This window comes from Penaeus monodon, chromosome 29 (assembly GCF_015228065.2).
Source record: "Penaeus monodon isolate SGIC_2016 chromosome 29, NSTDA_Pmon_1, whole genome shotgun sequence".
In the NCBI taxonomy this organism is placed as follows: domain Eukaryota; kingdom Metazoa; phylum Arthropoda; class Malacostraca; order Decapoda; family Penaeidae; genus Penaeus; species Penaeus monodon.
This window is the reverse complement of record NC_051414.1, coordinates 29,600,433-29,601,064: the sequence shown is the minus strand read 5'-3', so window position 1 is coordinate 29,601,064 and position 632 is coordinate 29,600,433. Positions and strand designations below refer to the sequence as shown.

Sequence of the window (632 nt, the reverse complement as noted above, 5' to 3'; positions counted from 1 at the left end):
AAAGAAAAAAAAGCTCGAATGTATAAAAATACCAAGAGAGAAGAAACATCAATTGTTAGTTCTGATGTCTGTTTATTCGCTCGTACCCAATGCCCTGCCAGACAGGTGCCCTGACAGCCCCAAGTGCCAGGCATTAGACGGGCGCTGTGTGGAGAGCTGCGAGGCCGACGAGGTGTCTGTCCCTTGGCTCTGCGGAGGTGAAACGTGCACCTGTTGTGTGAAGAGTAAGTGTGAGTCGTGTTTTACATAATGGTGAATAGGTCATTCATATGTTCGCTTAGATTTTTAGCATTTTTGTGTGTGATTTATAGATTTCGTTGTTTTAAGTAGGAATTAGTTACGATTGGTCTGGTGCTGGCAACATTTTATCGATATACTTTCCGAATTTTGTAAAATCAGCAAAATAAAGCATCACTGCATTGCCATTCACCTAAAATGGTCACTCAACCGTAAGTGTTATTTCCTTTCCCGACAGACAACTGCAACCAGACCAAGTGTTGCGGAGCCTTTGGCGGAAGTTGCGAAAAGTTTTGCTCTGAGGGCGAGAAGCCAGTCGCGGATCTCTGCCAAGGAAAGTGCCAGTGCTGCGTGGCAGGTACGAGAAAAGTGCCACGAACAATCCCCCCCCCCCC

At 46.2% G+C, this 632-nt stretch overlaps 1 protein-coding gene across 1 annotated transcript in view; it reads left to right on the top strand.

The window, feature by feature from the left end:
* The window catches only part of LOC119591831 (keratin-associated protein 5-4-like), a 6,152-nt gene that overhangs the window by 3,675 nt on the left and 1,845 nt on the right, over nt 1-632 (top strand). The window contains exons 5-6 of the mRNA XM_037940574.1: nt 102-224; nt 476-595. Coding sequence (XP_037796502.1) covers nt 102-224; nt 476-595 — 243 coding nt within the window. The remainder of the gene's footprint in view (nt 1-101; nt 225-475; nt 596-632) is intronic.